At 38.8% G+C, this 21,565-nt stretch overlaps 1 protein-coding gene across 7 annotated transcripts in view; it reads left to right on the forward strand.

The window, feature by feature from the left end:
- rbfox3a (RNA binding fox-1 homolog 3a) overlaps positions 1-21,565 on the forward strand; it is a 431,990-nt gene that overhangs the window by 294,883 nt on the left and 115,542 nt on the right. The window contains exon 2 of one of the 7 annotated variants that reach the window (XM_048170910.1): positions 5,039-5,159. The exons of the other annotated variants lie outside the window; for them this stretch is intronic. Within the exon in view, the coding sequence (XP_048026867.1) occupies positions 5,142-5,159 (18 nt within the window). The 5' untranslated portion in view covers positions 5,039-5,141. The remainder of the gene's footprint in view (positions 1-5,038; positions 5,160-21,565) is intronic. 7 annotated transcript variants of the gene reach the window in all.

Genomic DNA, 21,565 nt, shown 5'->3' on the forward strand with positions numbered 1-21,565 from the left:
AGCCAAAGCATGTTTAGCGTTTAAAGTATGCTCGCATGCTACCACTCAAATCACTATAAATGAGTTCTACCTTAGTTCCAAACCACATTCCTTTTTGACAAATTAAGTAAATTAGTCAATGCCTCTGTAATCAAGTGCAACGGCGCCTTGCCTTTATATGCTTGTTTTTTGATTAGGCCATACTTCCATGCATGTCACTTCCAGTGCCGTTTGGTCATTGGTAGGTGCTTTTAATGAAAATGGACTGGCACTGCGATCCGTTCCTCAATCACCCCACCAAACTCCGCTGCAGACGCTAAACTGCACCTTAACCAGATTAAGTCACTTGAACGTGTTTGGAGAATCGAGCCTCCCCACCAGATGGAGAGAAATGGAGGGCGGTTGTTTTTGAATTAGGTCTCCCTCGATTTTCCTTGCCGGGTTAATGAATAAATGAACTGGCGCGGTAATTGGAAGGGAGTGCGTTGAGAGAAAAGGAGAGGAGCATGCAGCTCCATTGAGTTTATGGAGGCAGAAATGATGACGTTGGGTAAAGCACTGATGAGGAAGGTATAGCTCAGTGGGGCGAACATGCCTGATGTCTAATTTGATGTGTGTGTGTGTTTGTATCTTCACAGAAGGGAGGACTCGACTTCATTATAAGGTGCTTTAAGTGCGACACGCTGTGATTGTGTCGTCTTCGTTCCAAACAAAGGCAGTGGAGGGCAGGTACAGGGGACAAAGGAAATGCAAATGTCCAGTAGTCATCGCACGGACGTGCACATACTGCTGAATCCTGTCAGACTGCGCTCAGAGCTGAATTTCAGCTTTTCAGCAGAATGTGTGTAATTGATAGCACTCTGGGGCTGCTCGGGCCTTGGCAGCACGCAAAACGAACGCAAACCTCCAAAGACAGAGACTTTTAATATCTGGCAGGCTCGCACAGCGTGGAAGCTTCACTCTGTGTGGCATGTAGATGTATTGCTGCTCACTTTTGGGTTGTAGTATGGGGGTAAAAAAGAGGGAATCGCTCGTTTCAGCTCCCGTCAAATATTCCAAGGCTTGCACTATTTCCAAGACCTGCTGCGCTTGCGGCCAATATGGCATCCCAGATGTGTTCACCTGCCGTTGGCAGCGGCCAGCTCCTAATTAAGACAGTCTGGCTTGGCCACCGGCTCAGTCTGGGCCTGCTCAGACCGAACCTTGCCCATCTGCCCTGCTTAAAGAAGAAAAATACCACCTTTACACTTCAGGCCAATTGACATCTATACTCAGGTGGGACGTAGAGGGCGTTAGTTGCTGCAGGCAGGGTGAGACGTGCGTGATTGTGTGTGGATGAAGGATAAAGTGAGCGGTTGCGCTAAATGCATGTAATGCATCTGATCTGATTCTGTCTGTCCTTTTCTTTCTTTGCACTGCATCAGAGCAAAGTGTGTAACCGTTAACAAGCTTGTGCCACATTTTTAGACTCTGCGTCACATCTCCGTGCAAGCCCATAAGCTTGGAAAAAGATCAGGCAAGACATGGAGATCAAACCCATGGATCGGGCCAACAGACAACTGTACTGCACAACGCCGGCATTAAATATTGACTAAACGAATCGCGAGTCGGGGGAGTAAGAGAACACGACAAGGAGCATAACCAATTCAGGGCTCTGACTTTTTCCCTCTTTCTTCATCTGAGAGAAAAGGTTTCTTGTCTCTGTAATGGAAAATGACGTCCCCAGGGCCAGTCGTCCTCCGAGTGCTTAACCCGAACAAGCAGCACCCTCGGCATGCTGGGAAAAAAACAGTGAAGATAGTGCCAGAGAAGGAATGGAGAGTGTTTTGGGTTTGAGAGAGAAAGAGAAAAGCAGTTAGAGAAAACAGAATGCTGATGGAGTGGACAAGAATATTACAGAAAGAACAACAAGAAGTAGGGGAGACCGGGGCTAGTTGTCACACAGCTCAGTTTCAGTAACTGTAAGGTTTTGAGTGAGTCAAAAGAAGTCCAATCACGTAAATGTGTATTTTCTTTAGCAGTGGTTTTGCATCTTAGTTTCAAACATCTAGTTAAAAATGTTAAATTATTATTTTTTTTATGATTTTATTGTTGTCACATTTCAAATTTTAAAAAATAATTGTATTTTATCAAATAATTTTTTTATAAATGTAAACAATTTTTTTGATTCAAATTGTTTTGCACCACGTTTGTTAATTTTGACATTTTTGGTTTCATTAATTGTTTTTCTAGATATATTTTTTCAGTTAAATATAAAATAAAAAAAAAAAAAAAAAATCTCTCACTGTTTAAAGGCAGATTCCACTGTGAAAACAGTACCCGTGTGACATTAGATCAACATGTTTTCAGTGAACATTGTATTTCAATAGTATTTTTGTAGTCAAGACATTAAGATATATCTCTTTATATAAAATAAAGCTACATTAATAAATAAAGCATGACAACTAGCTCCAGTCTCACTATATCATGGAATGCACTAACAGGAAAATTGCAGAATAATGTTTAGTTTAGTTTCAGTTTTATTTGCTTGTGATATTAAAGGTGTACTATGCAGAAATTTTCAGTTTCTGTTTGTAAACACAGCATTCAAACGTGGCCCCTCCTTGTGCACACACCTTCTCCTCTGACATCTTCTCTGTTGCACACTCGGCCCAACCAACTTAAATGTTGTAGCCTATTTATCATGCATTTTTTGTGTATATGAATGGACAGTTATATGGTTATAATTTGAGAGCGAGTTTAACCATCTTCAGGCTAACTCGCAAATAAACAATAATTACGTCATCATAAAACGTTATTACAATGCCTAGTAATCTGTCAAGTTACAGATAGCAGTCAACAAGGCAATTGCAACATTGGTGAATTGTTTTTGTGTTACTGGCTAGGGTGACACACACACTGACCAGAGGCTGCAGCCCAGAAACATCCCAAACACAGCAAAACAAGCAGAAAATAAGAACATACAGGCACAGGGTGGCGCCTCTGTAGACACAAACACCACCACACACTTCTAGTGGATCATAAGTAGTGATTGAGAGGCATTTGTGTACGTGTCTATACTTTTCTCTGCATAGTGCACCTTTAACATATTCCTTTTTTGTTATGTTTTATTGCGTGATGCTCAAATATGCTCAGGCTTCTAAATAATTTTCTCTTTCAGCCATTTTTCTTCAACCCTCTTCATATTGTTAAAAAACAGTGAACAGTAAAGATCAGTCATGTCATGAGCCCCTCTTTTTTGACTTATTTATGATACCGACTTGAAATAGACTTCAGGATTTGATGAGACAGTTTTTTAATGCAACTTGAGATACTTTTATCACTTCCCTGTGAAAACTCAATATGAAAAAGGCACATATTTTCAGATTACAATCCTTCCTCTGCAGAAAAATAAAAGATCATAAAAATGCAATTTTCTTATATTAAATTCTGTCCATATTAACATAACAGATATTTATATATAATCAGCAAGACTAAATAATAACTGAAATTATCTACATTATCCTGTTTAACACTTTTGTTCTTAATGTTGTGTATTGCCAAAGGTAACTTTTAAACGACATTATTTGTGTAATATTTTGTCTTGTGGAATATGCTTCAATACAATTTATGCAACTTGTTCAGGGCAGACAAAAAAAAAACATTTTAATGATTTCATTTATAAGAATTGATCTAATTTTTCTTCAAATGCTAAACATCTTGTAGATTAATTTTACAGAAGAAGGTGTGTACATTTATAAGCAAAAAGTAATATGTAAGACTTATAATTATCTGATACACCCGTTCTTGCATTGATTTGCGGCACAGATAAAATATTCCAAAGCACGATGGAAAATGTGAACTCTCTCTGACAGTGTCACTCCTGACATGCTTTGTTCTAATCAAAATGAACTGAGAACAAAATTAGCTTTGTCTCAAATCCAAATATGAACGTGCAACAGCGTAGAGGTTAATATTTAAGAACACTGTAGCTGCTTGTTGGCAGTGTGTGTTTGAAATTGCTGAGACAGCTGAGATGTTAAATGGCAGCGTAACCCCCCCACCCCCATCCAGCCTCCCGAAAGGCATATGGCTGTGTACGCATGCACTTAGACGCTCAAACCACACACACACATACACACACAAACAAGTCTTGCGCTCTCACGCGCACCAAAAAAAGGTACCAAAAAGAGCAGCCCAGTTCTCATGGCACGCAACCTGTCAAGCGATTCCCCCTGCTCTCCACCGGCGCACTCCGACTCCTGATTGGCTGAAACCACAGCCGGAATCCTGCAAGCCCCTCTCCTACTGAAATCCCAGCCTCCGCTCCCTCTCTATCACTGAGAAAAAGATTGGTGAGAAAAAAGAAAGAAAGGAAAGACAGACAGACACATGAAAGAGCAAAAGGCATTACGTTGCATTCCGACTCGCCCTACCTAGTTTACTTACGCTTTTTCCCCCCGTTTGCCCCACTCCGGTAGGTCTTTGTTGCCTCGTTGTCACGTTGCATGACTTTTCATGTACGTTAGCTGAGCATCGAAACCAAGCGAGAGGAAAGAACCGCTCCTACGGTCTTCTCAATCCTCACCACTAGCCGGCTTCCCTCGGCAGCCGTCGCAACATCAGCAGCAGCAGCCAGGAAAGCAAACGCTCTTCTCCTCCCCTCCCCTCCCCTCTGCGCTCGGATGCTGAGCTGCTCCGTGGCTGTATCAGTGCCTGAAGTGTCAATGGACTCCTCTCCCTGCGGAGGAACACAGCCTCACTGAAGGAATGCTGGGAACAGCTGCCAAACACCTCCTGGAGTGCCCGCTCTAGAACTCTCCCACCCGCCAATAAGACCCTGAACAGAACGACACGGAGCAGAAGACGTGCAGAGTGAATGACGTGAAGAAAGCCACTTATGTGGTTATAGGAAGAAGAAAGAAAGAGTGGAAAGTGAAAGGAAACTGAAGAGCGGAGACAGCAGCGCCTTTGCCTATTCCTCTTTTTCCTGTTGACTAGATCGTTTTTTTTTTTATAGTGTCAACAGTTGTTGCTTCAACTTGTTGTTTTTTCTTTCTTTCTGGACTGATCTGGAAAGAGCTAAGGACTTTCAAGCACCAAGAATCTGACCCAGGCGGCCAGCGCTGTGCCCACCCCTCATCCGATTTCCATCTGCGAGTGCCCACCTGCCTCTGGCCGAAATGATGATGTACTTTTGGGTGAGTAACGCCTCCGCCGCCCATCAGGTTGGCCTTTATGCCATTGTTTCTCCATATTTCCTCAACCCTGGACCTGCTGGGATAAGACTGTGTGCTTGTAGTATGCGATAAGCCTGTCTCCTCCTTTATCTTGTTCTCTCTTTTCCTACACTTCCTCTAAGTTTATCTCTTCCACCTAAATACATACACAGATTTTTCTCTCACTCAGTTACTGCTTTGTATTATTTGCTTTCAGTCGGAGCAGTGTTTAATTTTCCTCCACTCCGAAGGGCCTTGTTCCGCAGTGCTGGTCCTGGAGGAGATGAGTATTCAGCCGTGGCTGTTCAGAATGGATAGTATTGATGGTCTTTTTTGAGGACAGAGGATCATATGACCTGATTCTGCATAGCTCTGGCAATTTCTCAGCTCACTGATGGGGAGTGTTCAAACTCACACAGCGAAAAGGGGATGTACGTTCACCGTTTCATTATTAAGTCCCTATAGAGGGGTTTAAATGCTTTGCTATTTATGTGTTTTGATAGACCTTCATAGCACTTGTTTGTTGGGTACATCCATCCCATTATTATACTTGTAACTAGTAGAAAGGTATGTTTTTGCCACATTTTCAGTGAGTGAAGAGTTTTAGGGGTCTTTTTCATGTGAATCTTTTTTCCATGTAAACATGCACTTGGGAGATAACTTTGACCATTCTTATACCTTTCATTGTTTTTAGCGTCTTGTTCCATGTAAAATGTTCAGCTTTCAAAGGAATAGTTCACCCAAAAATAATCATGTTGTTCCAAACCTGTGTGAAGAACACAAAAAACAACATTCGGAAGTATTGGTTTTGTCCATATAATGACTGGGGTCCAAAATAGTTGGACTTTTATTGTAAGGCCAAAAAAAATACCTTTTTTCATTGCTCTTTTGTGTTTTACAGATGAAAAAAAAATCACACCGGTTTGGAATGAGAAGTGTGAGTAAACGATGACAGAATTTTAATTTTTGAGTAAACTATCCCTTTAAATTGTCATACTGAAAGGCACATTTTGAGTTTTTTTTAACAGTCTTTAGATATTTTTTTTATCTTTATATGTTGTTTAAATGTGCTAGACTGATCGATCATTTCAATATTCGTCTGAGTCATGAGTGTCTCATTTTTTTAGCATCTCATACCAGATACCGCATCAAGTAGTAAAAGCAACTTCAACTTTTTAAAAACCTAACATTCTCATACTGAAGGCACGTTTTGAGTCTTTTTTGTTGCTTTGAGTCCATCTCAGTTCTTTTTAATCATTTTTTTATTAGTTTTTTTTTTTATTTAAACGTAAAAGACTGACTTTATTGATCATTTCTACGTGTCTTGTTGTTTTTTTAGCATCTCGTAACGTGAGATGCCATATTTTATAACTTTACAACTTTTTAAAAACCTGAAATGGCTGAATGGCACATTTTCAGTCTTGTCACTTTGGGTCTTAATCTCAGTTGTTTTTTAATAGTTTTTTAACATGCTAGACTGATGTTATTGATCGTTTCAACGTGTCTGTTGGTTTTTAGCATCTCGTACCATGAGATGCCGCATCTAGTAAAAATAACGTCAACTTTTTATAAACACGATACCCTAATTCTGAACGGCCCCTTACTTGCACCTCTGAAAATAATGAGGAGGTGAGGGGATGAAAGAAAGATACTACGACACCGGCAATGTCACACTGTGCTGAAAATGGGCTTTTAGCATACAGGAAACCTTCCTCCGCCATAAAACTGCTCCCCGTTCTCTTGGCCACACGGCGCTCCCTCTCTCCCCGTCAGGGGCCAGATGAAAAGTGCGCACTCGTAGATGTGGCAACCAGGATTTAATGATCGTCAGAAAGCAATCTCTCATCTTTTGAGCTGGCTGTGCTCTTTGATAGCACCGACTGCCCATTAATCATTCCCCTTCATCACTCCAGTCTCATCCGGCCCAGCGCGGGGCAGAGGGCCTCCGCGGCTGCCGCGTACCCTCGCGCAGACGGTACAGGCTGTGTCACGGGGGCCACGGGGGCCTGTTCTCTTAGAATGAAACTCGCAGACGTGCTTAATCTAATCTGAGCTTACTTTCTGATGGCCCGGGTGAGAAGAGAGATAAAATTTACCCCTGTCAGACATCCTGTAACTGATTAGCTCACACAGGCAGACTGACGCTTATTTCTGATGACAGATAGCTCTTCGTGTGTGTTTGCTGCTTTGTGTGTGTGCTTTTAGAAGTATTATTCCAAATTCTGGGCTCAGAGTAGATGAGAAGGTGTGAATGTCTGTGGACAAATAGACTGTTTTTCTCACACTTTCAATAAGGACAGTGTGAACTGTGAATTTACTGAACAGTTATGGGTTTAGTGATAGTATTACAGTAGAATGATAATGAAAAAAGCAAAGGAAGACGGGGGAGAAGTGCTGCTGTGTCTGTTCAGTAATAAATAATTGAGAGCTCAGAGCAAGGGACATGTTTTTCAAGGAGCATGTGTAGAAATGGAAGAGCATAGAGCTTGTGTCTGGTTTGAAATGGCACTATGGCCTATTTTTATGCCCCCCAAGCAAGGCCTAGCCCTAAACAACCTTTGCCATTTACTTTTAATGAGCTCGGCTCTTGGTATAGTATTGTGTGTTCCACATCACCAAATGTTTTGTTTTCTGTAGGGTGTCATGATACCAGTACCTCTGTTGTTGTGAAATTTTACGTTTCTTGATACATTTTAGCTTGTTTTATCCTTTTTAAAAAAAAAAAAAAAAAAAAAAATCACTAAAACAAATAATAATATTAATTTATATATATATTTACCAACTCGTGTTTACGGGTTGTAAACAAAACATTTTATTTCATTTTATTTTCATTGTTATTTTTTATTATTGTAATATTATCTTACTTCCAATGTACTGGTATTTTTACACCTGTAGGGCAGCTGTAAATTTAGCCTGGATGTAAAGCCCCCGACTGATCATTAAGTATTTTGGTGTAAACTGTGGTACACAGTCCTCCTTTGACATGTTTTCAACTGCTAAAAATGATGCATGCATACAAAATTTGCAGTAAAAAAGGGCACTTTATACTTGTTCACATACTGTAGATACAAAAAGTTTTATCCATGGAAAAGCCATGCTTTCCTTCACAGCATTGCGTAATCAAGCAGTGGCTTTCGGAAGCAGCGTCTATCAGCCATGTAATTCGGAGAGGAGAGCGGTTGCCGACAGTGTCATGTTGCTAAATGAAATGCTTGCATTAATTTGTCACCACTTTAATTGATCTGTGTTCTCTAGTTGCATAATGTGGGTCCTGTAACATTTATCGTGTGTTCATTTCATCCAGCCGCCGTCTGACAGCCACTAAAACTTTTTTCAGTCTGGTGTAGGAGCTGGGACAGTAGCTCTAACAGAGTGACCTACGGTAACACAATCTTTTTTGTTAATCCTTTGTTCTTTTCTTTTCTTTTTTCTGTAGAGCAGCTATTTTCAGCCGTGACATTTACAAATGCATGCCGTGCAAGTCTTGGTTTCTGTAAAGTCATTATTGTTGACCCCTTGGCTGTTTGTATTTTTAAGTCGAGTGCAATATTGTCACCCCAGTTGCCAACAACTCAGCATCCAATGTGATCCGCTCTGGCCTCATCTGTCCCTCACTCAATCACTTTCTTCATCTCACTTCCCCTCTCTCTCTTTCTTTCTCCCATGGGCGAGACCATGTAAGGGCCAGGAATATAGCTTACTAATAGTTTGGAAATAAAAAGAAGGGAAGTTGTTTGTCAGTAGTGTATTCTTAAACTTTAAAATTAAATTTGTGTATTATTTACCTTGTTAACAATAGTCCTTTTTCTAAGAGTTATCCCTTTAAATGCCGCTACAAAAATACATAAAATGTTATTTTTGTGTAAATAACAATATATTCATTTTTAAATATAATTTAATAATTTTATCCACTTTATGCATCAGTGGTATTGTTAAGACTATTAGAAATCATTTCCCTTAATTGAAATAAAACTTAAACAAAATATAAAAAGTTAAAAACGGAAATAAAACAAGTTTGTTGAAGGACTACAATTACTAAAACTAAAACTGAAATAAAATACAATAAAATAAAGCCAAGTAGAAATTTTAAAAACACACCCAAAAACATATGAATAGGACAAAAGCATGTAAGAAAATTAATTGAAGTTGAACTAAAATTAAAATAAAAACTGAAAATAAAAAATAAGAGTTAAAGGATTAGTCCACTTATAAATACACTTTTCCTGATAAATTTACTCCCCCCCATGTCATCCAAGATATCCATGTCTTTCTTTCGTCAGTTGAAAAGAAATGAAGGTTTTTGAGGAAAACATTCCAGGATTTTTCTCCTTATAGTGGATTTCAATGACAATACAACCGTTTATGCTTTATAAACAAAATATCGCCTTGAACGTACTTTCCGCTTCCGCATTCTTCATAACGCTTACGCTGAATGTCCTACGCCTTCCCTATTCTACTTACGGAACGAACGCGGCGCCAGTTTAGTTTTTTACCTTAAGTTGAATAGGGAAGGCGTAGGACATTCAGCGTAAGCGTTATGAAGAATGCGGAAGCGGAAAGTACGTTCAAGGCGATATTTTGTTTATAAAGCATAAACGGTTGTATTGTTTTCGAAAATGACCGATCGTTTCGCTAGATAAGACCCTTATTTCTCATCTGGGATCGTTTAAAGCCCTTGAAGCTGATCTGAAACTGACATTTGGACCTTCAATCTGTTGGTAGCCATTGAAATCCACTATAAGGAGAATAATCATGGAATGTTTTCCTCAAAAACCTTCATTTCTTTTCGACTGACGAAAGAAAGACATGGATATCTTGGATGACATGGGGGTGAGAAAATTTATCAGGAAAAGTGTATTTAAAAGTGGACTATTCCTTTAACTCTTTTGCCACCATTCATGGAATTTTCCGTCATTTGTGAGACAACGCTTTCCTTTGACATAAATTTCCGGCTTTGTGTGTTTTCACTGTTATACGGTAGGGGGAGCTATTACGCATCTTCAAAAAGAGTACTGAATCGTCGGATCAAAACAGGCAAAAAAGAAGCAGAGATAAAACGAGATAAAAGCATTGCTTATGCGCGTTGTAGTCTTTGAAAAAAAAATGTGATTTTCTCAGCTTTTTTTTTTTTTCAGATATTCATATAACCAAATATTCTGGGGGCCATGAAACTTTTGTGAAAATGATCAAAAATGCTGGTGGTGGCTGGAATTTTTTTTTTTTTTTAGAGTCACCATGAAATCAAAATTTACGTTTTTCTGGCTTTTAGTATGAATATGTTAGCCTTACTTTTATCTAAAAACTTGTGGGTTCCAAAGCAATGACAAAATTCATATTTAGAAGATATAAGTGTTCAAAACTTGCAGTTTCTCACTTCCGCCAATATGGATCGAACAATTTTGATGACATCATGCTGCACTTCAGCTTCTCATCAGATTTTCTGTCAAATCAAATGCTCTCTAGAATCGTCCCGCCACCCACATTATAAATAGACCCAATTTTAGCTGTGGCTAAAATTGGTCACTTGTTCACAGATTTAAGGTGATGATACACAGGGCAACTTTTTGAGCAATGTTGCCGGGGAATGTCACTGAGTGATGATGCTTGGGCACTTTCCCATTGGGAATGGGAAACAAATTTCGATCTAAAGTATCCAGATAGAGATTTTTTGCCCATTTTCAATGGGAAAGTGCCCAAGCATCATCACTGGGTGACATTCCTCGGTAACATTGCTCAAAAAGTTGCCCCGTGTATCACAAGCGGCAACCTCCCCCCAGTTTCTCTTGAAGCCAATACAGAAGTGACTTAAACTGCAATTCATTGAATGGCCATAGGCTGCAAAAGGAGCAGAATCTCATTGACCCCCATGTTAAAACGGCCAACTTTACAGCAGAAAAAAACATGTTTACAGCCTGGTTCAAATTGTGGTTTTGGTCTATACAGCTAATTTTGCCCTTCATGACAACTCTGAGGGGGGTGAATTTTTTTTTATAACTCATCCGTTTAAATTATATTAAGCCTTAAAGTTCTGCATAATTAAGGGCGTGGTCACTTGAGTGACAGGTCGATTGCCGCTGCTGTCTGTGAGCCGTCACTTCACTTCAGCTAATTCCAGCCACTGAATTTGCCATCTCTGCCATGTTTGTGCTTTTTTCTGGATTATTTTATACAATTATAAAATAATATGACTTACTGCGTTAATGGTCGAGACTCAAGACAGATGTGCGTCTGTGTAGATCTGCATGCATGCGGAAGATAAACAGAACACACGTTGTTGGATCGTCTTGGCATTGGCTAAAAGTTTTGTTTGTGAGATTTACTACAATGACAATGCCTGGAAAATATATGCCCCAAGACACCACAAAATCCGACAAAACTGCTTGGATATTATAATTATATCTGCTGCATTTTGAAAAATTATACTTTGGACGCGGGCTCATTTGTTTGTGAGATATATACGATCATATACAGTTTTACAACATAAATGCTGCTAAGATTGAATAATTTCTTGAAAAACAATGATTGAAAGCAGATCATTTAGAAGAAATTTGATGCAAACAATGTACAATATATCAATATTAAATGGATTTAATGCTTTTGTGGACAAAAAGTGCTGTTGTTTGTTTTTCAATGGACACTCATGCGACGGATTGGATTCATCTCGCGATCACTGTTTCATTATAAAGGTATGAAGTCCCTTTATGATTTTGCCTGTTTTAATTTTCAAACCCGACACAAATTACAATATTACTGGTGCTGGAGCATCTTTATTGTAAAAAAGACTGTATATTGACAGTAAACCTTTAGAATGTTCTAATTATATAACTTATCTTTATTAATATTATAGATAGATAGATAGCTCCTGCTAACATGATCACGTCGAGCTAGGTGGGCATGGTTACAGTCACCAGGCACCTCAGTTCCAACCATGTCCCGCCTCTTTGCCCATTTTCATTTATCCGGGAGTGATGTGTGGTGACGCACTGCTAAGATGGCAGCGGCCTCATTTTCGCTTAAAAAATGCTCTTCAGAAATCTACGGGACATCACAGACACTACGTTCATATTTTTTTACAGTCTATGGTGTATCATCCCCTTTACTATTTTCTACATGGTGAGTGGCACATAGTGGCACATTTTAATTCAGAATGCTGTATTTTAAAGCAATATGGAGGAGATTAGGAGGAGAAATGGTTCGCGATTAGAAGGAAACTGAGGCTTTACCAAGCTCAATAGTTGTGATATAAACTTAACATTATTGGCTATTTCAAAAAAGGGGAGGAGCTGTTCGATATGTCCCGCCCTGTCTTCCTGTTTCAGTTTAAATAACATCAACACATTGAATAATTCTGCGCGTTCCAAGACACTTCAGTGGGCCTTTAAAAAAATGCTGGCAAGGGAAAAAGTGAATTCAAAATATTAATAAATATTATAATAGCATATAAAGATTACAGAAATAACACTGTAATGCATTACTTTAGAGGGGTATTTAATATATATATACATATATACATATATGTATGTATGTATGTGTATATATATATATATATATATATATATATATATATATATATATATATATATATATATATATATATATATATATATATATATATAATCAAATATTGATTGTGTGATTTAACTGTGGAAGGCACTATGCTTCATTTACAGTGAGAGAAGATGAAGAATGCAGGTTCACCCACTTTCTGCTTTCTTGCCTCGCAACTTTTCTCTCCAGCTTTTCTTTCATCTGTCATTGAAAATGTGAAGCAGTAGCATCATGGTCGGACACACATTGCAATGGTCAGGTTAATCAGAATCAGCTACAACCTCGTATCCACCTCCCCGAGCCCCTGGGGGCCTCACTATCAGCACACAGGTCCCTGCGGCTCCTCCCAGGTCCTCCCACCATCATGTGTAATCCCGCCGCCTCACGCTGGCTCTTACACGCCCGTCACGGCCTAATCTTCTCCTCGCTGCAGATAAGACCATTAAACAGCAGAGCAGGAGAGGGATTTCTTCACCGACTACAAAAGGGATCTGTGAGCCAAAGAGAATCATGCTGTTCTGCAGATAGTAAAGAGAAAGAGAAGGAAAAACAGAAAGAGGACATGGTTGCTCGCTCTTATCACCCTTTGCTATTACATTAGTTATGTTTACACAGGGTTTCCCAAGAAAAAGGTCATTATAGGGACGCTCCATTATCTTGCTCTCTCGTCTTCCTCCGTTCTCCTTCTTTCTGAAGGTGTGAGTTTAAGGCATTATCCCCTCCACAGTTTAATGCCTGACACCTTTCTAATGGACTGTGGGAATGAAAGGAGAAGTGCGAGAGATCAGTGGCCCCCTGCAGATCCCCCCGGCTGCAGACGCAGAGTGAAGAGCTTCGGATCCAGGGATCAATAGTGCTGTGTGGTCAGGCTCAGGAACGGAGGAGCCAGGTCACACAGAGGGCTTCTGCATCCTCCGGCCATCGAGCCAAGTGGTGCGCAGAGAAAGAGATTGTGAAATTAACGTAAAACAATGGGCATAATTACTCAAAAAATTCCTGAATCAGCACACTCAGACAGTTGACTTATTAGGGAGGATGTTGGCCGAAGAAAATGTGAGCCGAAGAAGTTTAATGAGGGTGTAGATTGTTGAATAAGATAATCTGATCGCTTTTTGACTTACATTAATTGCGAAACTAAAAGTAATAGTTCATCCCAAAATGAAAATTAAAAAAAAATTACTCACACTTAACATGTCACTTCTAAACCTATATGGCTTTCTTCTGTGGAACACAACTGTGGAATTATTAGATAGTAAACAAGTGGTGAGAAAATGGGACCCATCATTTATCATCCTAAAATCTCCAGCAGACTTTACTCCCTTTCAAAACAAGATTTGATCAAGTCACGCACAAAATATTTTGTGTTGTCGATACAATGAAAGTCAGTGGGGTCCAATGTTGTTTTTGATAATGATGAAAAAAAGAAGAAGAAAAAACGGGTGAAACGTTTTTAAAAATATGTTCTTTTGTGTTAAGATTCTTATTGTTAGGTGTTAGCCAGAAGGTGGTTTTGTTACATCCATGGCATGCCCAAAATAGTTGTTTTTTATTATAAAAACAACTTTAATTGTTGTTAGCAGGTCCTCACCCCAGCACATGCTCTACACTTTACCACAACGGTAAACCCCAAAAACTCTAACATATAAATATAAACATAAAAGAACATTAAGCATTAACATGTCTCCTAATTGTATCATCCTGATAACAAAAAATGCATAAAATAACATTTTATTTCAACATTTACTCTCCCTATCCAGCCCTGTGCAAAGCATAATGGGAAGGGGAAATCCTGTTTATGTAGCCTTAAGTAATGTGGTTGAAAAGAATTGTGTTGGATTAACTTCATTTACTTAAGTAAATTGAACAAGCATCAAATGTTATTTTTGGACTACTTAATTGAAACATGTTCTTTCAAAATGAAAATATTGAGTTGAGCCAAAAAGTTTCAAGTCAGTTTAACACATTGCAGTTTGAAACGTAATACAATGATGTTAAATGAAAATAATTTTTTTGACATTACTCTTCAGTTTGAGTGGAATGACACTTCTGGACAGCTCATGGTGAGGGACGGATAAAGGAAGCACTCTTGGGGGGTGAAGAGTTTAGTACAGATCCAGGTACAGCTGTTGCTCTGCCAGCCATGGGTCATTAAGATACAGAGGGGACACACAGACTGTAAAACTAATGGCAGGACACTGACATTAACGTTATAGGTTATTGACCTATCTGAGGGGATTTATGGTGCAAATCAAGCGACAGTGTCAAAGGGAATGGGAGAAATAAGAGCGTTTTCACACCCTGTGCCCACTCAGAGCACAAGCACCAAACTTACAATCAATTCCCTGTGAATTTTACAAGACGACGCTCGAGAGAAAAACCTCAACTCCCGCTGGCAGTTCTCGCATGCTTTTCTCTCTATATCACCCTCCCTCCCATCTTTTGCTCACATTCTCGCTCTGTCTTTGCTCTCTGGCGTGTACAGGTCATGCAGAAAGGGATGTGCTGTTTGAAGTGTGTTGGCTCTTTTATTCCCTGCCCCTTTGTTCCCAGACTCCCACAGCTTGACGTGTCTCAGTTCACAGCCTGTGTGTGTGGACTTGTGTTATGTGCAGACTTCACCTGAATCTGAATAGCACAATTATAGTGCTGTAAATATAACAATTATCTAATCTTCTGAAGTGATAATCTAGTTGTTAATCTAGCTGTTATCTTTCCCAATCATTTAGAATGTTTGCTGTAGTTTAGGACATGAATTCTGTATTGTCACAATATAGTTGTCTGAAGCAATTTTTTTTTATTTTATATCAAATTTTGTGATTGTTAATGATTGTTTAGAAATATGTGTGTTTTCTCCATTTGTTTGGTTTGTTTAGGCATATTAACATGGCAGTCACTCTTGGATTTGCACTAAAACAATCAGGGTCTCCTGATCAAGCAAACTCTGGAACAGTTTGCTTTTGGTGACAATGCAATCCGACTCCAACCAACCAACCAATATAGACATCTGATGTGTATGTATATCTGATGTATCTTTGGAAACACAAGCTGTGGGTTACTGTGATGTAATTCTGTCACTGTTACCAATTCTGGTCCATTTTGAAATATTACCCTGTGAAAGCAAACCAAGACAGGGAGAACATGCAACATTGCATCAATTTAGTCCATGTTAATGTGCCCTATAGTGTTTCCTGATTAAACTGGGAAAGGAGAAAGTATTTTAACATCCAAAAAATGGTCCAAAAGAGAATCGCAACTATGAAAAATAGAACAGGAGAGAGTTAACATACAATGTACACTACTGTTCAAAAGTTTGGGTCACTAAGATTTTTATTTTTATTTTTTTAAATTAATACTTTTATTCAGCAAGGACACATGAAATGATTCAAAAGTGGCAATAAAGACCTTTAAAATGTTCCAAAAGATTTATATTTATTAAAAAAATAGATTTATAAAAAGATTTTATTGAAATTTGAAATTCCTATTCAAAGAATCCAGAAATAAAATTTATCATGGTTTCCACAAAAACATTAAACAATACCACTGTTTTCAAAATTAAGAAATGTTTCTTAATTCATCAAATCAGCATATTAGAATGGTTTCTGAAGGATCATTTGACACTGAAGATCACAGAAATAAATTACGTTTTAAAATATATTTAAAATAGAAAACAGTTTTTTGTTTTTTTTAATTGCAATAATATTTCACAGTATTACTGTTTTTACTTCAAATTTTAAAAACATTAAAACATCTTACAGGTCCCAAACTTTTGAATTGTTGTGTAGTTGTAAACTCTAGAAATAGTAGAACTTTTTTACTGATATCAGTGTCTGTTTAGTGTAAGATATATGTGCTGTTGGAAAACGGCTCCATCTAAAATGTCTTTTAGATGGTCAGTCTCTGAATTATGGTTACAAATGTCTAGATTCATTCGAAAAAAACATGCAATGCAGTGTAAAATACCCTCCCCTGTCATTTAGCCAAGTGCAAATAGAAAGGCCACTATATGTCACTTTTAGTGCTTGCCACTGAACTCACTAGTTCACCACACTCAGAAGGTCTCGCAAGGCCAACTGAGGTTTTCTTTTTCCAGCTGGCTGCTCCACTGGCCTAATGGGGTCTATCTGCAGGCCTTCAGTTTGGGTATGTTTGTCTTAAAGCCTTTTTAATATCCTACTGTTTGGTTTTGGGAGCAGGAAGCAAGCGAGAACCAACGGGACAGATGCTAGAGGCATTGAGGAAGGAGCTGGAGAAACCTGGTCAAAGAGAGATACGCAATGCCAGTCTCAGCCCTTTTTTCAGTTCGTTCTTCTCACCTCAAGCTAATTGTTTCAAGTAGGTGGAGGATATTTTTCAATGATATCAGTCTGTTACCATCTTGTTCTTTCTCTGTGAGAGCACTGGTGATTAGAGCTATAAGACAGTATCAGGGAATTTTAAATTGATGAAATCTTTACTTTTTTGTGTGTGTGGATATGGTTAGCGCTAGAAGTTGTTCTTTTTGGAAGCTTTATAACATACAGTGTATTTTAAAAAGCAATTGAATAATAGCAAAATACTGGAAAAGATGCAAATTCATCAGTCTTTCTAGTCTTCATCTTCCATTTTTCTTTTAATTTAATTCGGAGTGTTCTCCACTGGTCAGTGACAAGCTTGCAGAGCTGCCATGTGCTTTTGTTGATTTATTTGGATTGTAAATTGTGCTTATTAGCATCTTGTGTTACAATGTCGCTGGGAGTCGGTTCAGATTTTTTCTGGTGACGACTCAATAAAAACATTGACCGAGGCTGTGTAATATTTTGGATTTGGTGCAAGGGAGATGCAATGTTTCATTTTAAAGTCTTTTTTTCAGGCTTTCGAGCGATTAAGAAATGAAAACTGAAACTTTGAGCAGTCAATTAAAAAAAGAAAGAATAAACCCTTCTTTTCTCACATATCTCTGAAATGAGGGAAATGACAGCCTGTCATAACACAGCCTAAATAGACAGGCAGGTGTTTTTCCTCACATCCTAGTCACCGTTTACTTTACATCACTGCATTTGACTGATCAAAATGGGATATGTTCCCATTTTGATCAGTTAGACCCTGCTGTTCCATCATCATATCAGTTTGAACTTTCATAAATTCCCAAAACTTTCGAGCAGATCCAAATGGAATGCACATTTACTGGAGATCTGTTGATTACTCAGCTGGTTTTATGGAAATGGTCTGCCGTGTTCCCGCTCTCCCCACGTCTCTGACAGAATGATGTGGCAACGTATGCGTCACAGTTCCCTTCTGTACAAAAAGTGAATGGAAAAACACTTTTTCACTGTTTGATTTAAGGATTCTCCGAGCGCCTTTAAAACCATGCAACTTTTTTCAAACGAGTCCTTTGATTCAGCGAATCCACACTGCCGCAGCCTCTCCTGAGAGGAGGATCTTTTCACCCTTAAGCACATCTAATTGAATTAAAGCACGTGCCCTGTTGTTCTTGCCTGATTGAAAACAAGCGTCTTCCATTAATTCAATAATGAGATTTAGTCCAAATGATTGTCCTATTAGACACGAACTCTCATTCGCCACCCGTTCGTTCGACTTCACCTCAATGTGCCCTGCTCACACCTCACAGGTAATTATGTCGGAATTAATGTCATGTGTAGTAATTGGATTCCAAAGCAAAGATACCTCATAATAGCACTTGTAATGAGGAAAAACCAGCAGCATAGAAATTCAGTATTAGAACATGAAGCAGTGTTGGCACACTGGATAAGGTGGAGAGGCCGTCCTAATGAATAGGCTCTGTATGGGGTCATCCTTTGATCATGGGACCTCAAAGAGCGCCGGCTCTAAATGAATAGTCGCCTGTGACATTGTGTGATAGACAATCAGTGAAATGGCTTTTTTATACCTTATTAGAATTGCTTTACAAACAGCAAAATTGTTATAGTTATAAAAGTGCAGAGGTGTGTGTCTGTGATTTGTTCTGATATTTTAAACTGTCTATCAGACACACAGCTGCACACACTGCAAATATACACTTTATATATAATGCAGTCTCTCTTGTGAGTTATTGTCCATTTTTTACTGCATAACGTACAACATATAAATGGATATATAGAGAATTCACAGTTTTTTGCATTAATATTCCTTAAACTTTTCAGTTAGGTCATTCTACTTATATATATATATATATATATATATATATATATATAAGTAGAATGACCTAACTGAAAAGTTTGTCAGAAATGTACAGTTAAGGGGGAAAAAACATTATATATATATATATATATATATATATATATATATATATATATATATATATATATATATATATATATATATATATATATATATATATATGTTTTTTCCCCTTTAACTGTACATTTCTTCAATAAATTCAACCCAAACTTCTTGACTTTGTTTTGTGGGAAATTACAGCTATTTTGCAAACTTTATATTTACTTAGACTTATATTGTTAATTGCGATTAATCTTAAGTATATTTGCATACTGTATTCTGAATGTTTTTCTTTTTAACCATCTATGTCCACATTTTCACTGCTAAGATGGTGTTGTTTTGTGTGTCGATTGCACAAACACAGCCAACATGAAACAAGACACTTGCTGACTGTCGTTATAACAGCAAAGCAGTATTTCATTTACGCAGATCCAAAGCCTAAAACTTTAACGCAATTTTTTTCCTGCTTTGCAAGCATTGGTATTTCCTTCAGGAAATGCAAATCTAGTTTTTTATTGCTGTCCGTATCAAGAACAGTATTATTTTATTTGCTGTTGTCAGTATTGTGAGATGCTATTCAATAGCTCATTGACAGTATGACACAGTGTGTATTTTTCATTCTTTCATTTCCTTCCTTCCTTCAGTTATTCTTTCTTTCTTTCTCAATTGAAATCATGCAATTGTTTAGAAATGGCAGTGAGAGGACAGGAAATCAGCGAGCGCTTGTTCCCAAGTTAAAGACGCTGGTCCTGAAACACGTCTGACCTTTTCGCCGTGTGTGGGAGAGGCAGACAGACCTCAGTGTACGTTCGGGGACCCACCGCAGCAACCGGGGTAGAGCAGCTGACCAGAAACAAATAGAAAGAAGCAGCAATCATTTTGCTGTGCTCTGCAACTGTTAGAATTCGGCCCATCATCATTCTGGCTATTTAAATTTTAATGCTGTTGCTTCTCTGAGCTGCCAGCGAGGCAGGACCACTCTCGGTGCAGTGAACACAGTTGGTTTGTTGGCGTGTTTCTGCTCGTCACGTGCGTGTGCTTGGTTTTTTGTGTTTAGACTGTTAAATTGTGCTCATAAACGCTGCCTGAAATATTTGTTTGATACTTTAATTAGCAGACTCTTCATACACATACGTCCATGCTTGTTATTTGCGCAAATCCTGTATGGGAGGAAAACAGCAGTTCACAGTTTTCCCAGTGAAATTCCACACCTCTAATTTCTGCTCCCCCCACCTTTCCTTTCCCAGCTCATTAATATTTAAACCCACACCTTCAGCAAACTCACAAAAAAGTGGGAAAGGGGATTGTGTTCTCAGGGATCCCTTAATCCCCAGAATTAGCAGTTTAATAGCAAGGAGCCATTTGTAGATTAGAGAGATCAGGCTCGCGGGACCCTCCTTTATACTCACTACTTAAATACTTAGAATTCTAATGCAGCTACAAGACCCTGTTTAAAGTCGCCCTTTAAGACCTCCCTCTGTCCCCCTCGCACAGTCACAAAGACTCTGAGAGGACTTCACCAAGAGGTCGTGGAGTGATACTTTAGTGTGTGTGCTCATTTGCGTGTGTGTGTGTGCCTGAATAATATTCAATTTCATAATGCATTTCATCGAAATAACTACATTTGGGATCTGGGGAGAGCTGAAAAGCCTTTAATTTGTAATCATACATATGTATACGGCGTGCCTAATCCTCACACTGTTAATGTCTTATTTTCATTTTTCACACAGCTAATTTGCCATTCATTCCTCATTCCTGTAATGTGTGGTAAACAAGCCTTCTTTTGGGGCAGGAATTACTGCTCTAACAGCTTGTGGAAGCCGGATCAAACAGTCGCTATCTCGCCTCATTTTCATATAATTTGCCTGAGATGACAACTGTCTATTTTAGGCGGATGAGATAAAGTCTGATCCAGGGGAGGCAGTGTGTTTTTAATAATCATCTGGCTGGAAGTAATTTAGTCTTATGCTTGTGTGGAGATTGTATCTTTGTATTATGGACTCAGCCAGTCCAAACATGCAGGATTAGCATGAACCCGGTGAAACTGGCTTTAGAGGTGGACCCCTGACGTGATCAAAACCAATAAACACCGCCTTTTTCGGTGTCCAGGTGTGCTAAAGGTAATTTGATATGTTCTGTCACCATCAAAGATTAATCTGTCATGTCAGTCTTCACATAACATTCCAAATTTTCTTTCCCCCCCCCATCCCTCTCTTCCTTCCTCTCTCTGGAACATTCATTCGTGATATTAAGTGCAGAAAATGACTTGCGCTTGAAAACCCTCTGAAATTGAATGGATCCGAGGCGATGGATTGCATGCCATTCATTTAGATAGAGGGAGGCTGGGGGGTGGTGTGGGAGGCTGGTAATACTGAGTGGCTTTTGCCTTACGGCCGATAAATTGCTGGTGCACTAAACCTTTGGAGGGTGAAACACACATCGCCGGTAGCCTGCAGTGACACGAGTCTTTTTATTAACCAATGTCGCACTATAGGACATGACCAGCATGCTCCATTCCTCACATGTCGAGTATTTCTAGCTCCTGGCCCACTCAACCAATTACCGGAAAACACGTTTTAATGACTTTTCTTTTTTTCTTTTTTCTTTTCCTTTTTTATTTTTTT

The sequence above is a fragment of the Megalobrama amblycephala genome, linkage group LG20 (assembly GCF_018812025.1).
Source record: "Megalobrama amblycephala isolate DHTTF-2021 linkage group LG20, ASM1881202v1, whole genome shotgun sequence".
Lineage (NCBI taxonomy): Eukaryota > Metazoa > Chordata > Actinopteri > Cypriniformes > Xenocyprididae > Megalobrama > Megalobrama amblycephala.